Genomic DNA, 1,799 nt, shown 5'->3' with positions numbered 1-1,799 from the left:
GCATGTACTAAGTTTAGTAATAGGATAATTACCATATAGGAAGAGCTGATGTGTATGCACAATGATTTAATCTCTCTTGTAGGCTGCCCTCATTTCCTGTTCTCTTGCTGAGTTTTTACTAAGGTATTCCTCAACTTCCTGTATAGTGTCTATTTTCTCCAAAAAATGTCATAAATGTTGCCTCATTGTCTACAATTTCCCAGTTACACTCAGAGCATGCTAAAAAAAAAATCAGAGAATCTCCCTTAACGGTTATACTATCTATTTTATGTTTTTCCTTTGCCATTCATAAGGTTTTAAAAAAAGACGTCTATTATTATTATTTTAAAGGTCTCTGGGGAACAAGACTTATGGAGGAAAGCAACACGAACCGAGAGAAATACCTGAAAAGCGTTTTGCGGGAGCTGGCCACATACCTCCTTTTTCTCATAGTCCTGTGCATCTGTAAGTAGAACAGTTCCTTCCAGGAAAGGAAAAGGTGTGGGAGTGTGGGACCCGTCAACATCATAATTGAAAGGAATCGTGTATGCACCACAAGGGTTAATTCAGAAGGTCTCTGCTCTGTTTTCAATTCCAATTTAGAATTTGGTAAAACTCTCTTCTCTGGTAAACATTAATTAAAATTCAGGATTATCTGATTGGCCAGTTCATTGCCAGTTGTGACCATTTTCACTATGAGATGCAAGTGGTAACCTGCCACATACCTTCTAAGTAAAAGGTTTTTTTGCAAAATGATTTCCCAAATGTAACTCTGAGAAAATACAAATAATGTCACCTAGTATTGCTTTTATGGATATATGTAATATAGTCCCTTTCTTTCATATTTAATATGTGGTGTGAGTGCCTTCATTCTTCAAGAATCACCAGATTTTTACTGTATAGGAAACTTACTGCAGACCGATCTCTTTATTTTTTTCTCTCTTCTTTAGTATGTCCCTGCATCCTCTGGGAGGGGAGGGAAGCCTTAGCCAGAAATGAGTCTTAGAAACCATTTTCCTTAAAGACCAGGTCAGTGGAGTTATCCTTTGAATTAAAGGGTGTTGGATGATAGAGTTCTGTAGTGTCCCTTCTAAAGCCCTTTATGAGAACAAATAAGGAAACGGAGTTGTGACCACCAAATCTCTTGCTATACTCCTCCAGAAAAAGAGTTTATTCTTATAGTGTACACTTGGAAATGCTTAAAAATCCACACCAAACCTTAGAAAGAGGCCCCTTTTATGTAAATGGAAAGAATAAAAATGTAATCAGTACTTTGATAATGCCATTCTTATTACATTAAAATTGACCCCCCTTGAATGTAATTGACTAAGTGCTGAAAGCTTCCTTAAAAACAATTTTTATTTACTAGATTTAAAAAATAAAAAGATTTGTAAGTTGAACATAAAAGGTTAAAGAAACATCAAAGTTTCAATATTTATAATTTTAAGAAATTGAATATTGATTTATTTCATATCTCCACACTGCTTCTTACTAATACTAGTAAGCTCTTAATGAGCTTTAGCAGGGTGTGACTTCTTCTTACATTTTCTGAAATTTTGCCTATCCAACTGGAAATTTAAAAGAAAATAAGTTATTTAAGCTAAAAAGTGTGTCTATATGAACATCCATCTAATCCATCTTCTTGTTTTTTTCTTACTAATTATAAGTTATTTTTTAGGTAGGAATGTCTCATTACTTTTTTAAATCTTTATTGTTGAAAGTATTACATATGTCCCTTTTTCCCCCATTTATCCCCATATAGCCCACCCCCAACCCCCACCCCAGGCCTTTACCACCTATTGTCTGTGTTTATGGGTTAA

The 1,799-nt window shown here is 34.7% G+C and overlaps 1 protein-coding gene across 1 annotated transcript in view; it reads left to right on the top strand.

The window, feature by feature from the left end:
- Positions 1–300: 300 nt before the first annotated feature.
- PKD2 (polycystin 2, transient receptor potential cation channel) overlaps positions 301–1,799 on the top strand; it is a 48,887-nt gene continuing 47,388 nt past the window's right edge. Inside the window, exon 1 of the mRNA XM_006760043.2 lies at positions 301–444. Within this exon, the coding sequence (XP_006760106.1) occupies positions 351–444 (94 nt within the window). The 5' untranslated portion in view covers positions 301–350. The remainder of the gene's footprint in view (positions 445–1,799) is intronic.

This window comes from Myotis davidii, unplaced genomic scaffold (assembly GCF_000327345.1).
Source record: "Myotis davidii unplaced genomic scaffold, ASM32734v1 scaffold356, whole genome shotgun sequence".
Classification (NCBI taxonomy): domain Eukaryota; kingdom Metazoa; phylum Chordata; class Mammalia; order Chiroptera; family Vespertilionidae; genus Myotis; species Myotis davidii.
The sequence above is the reverse complement of the archived record's forward strand: the minus strand, read 5'-3'. Positions and strand labels throughout refer to the sequence as shown.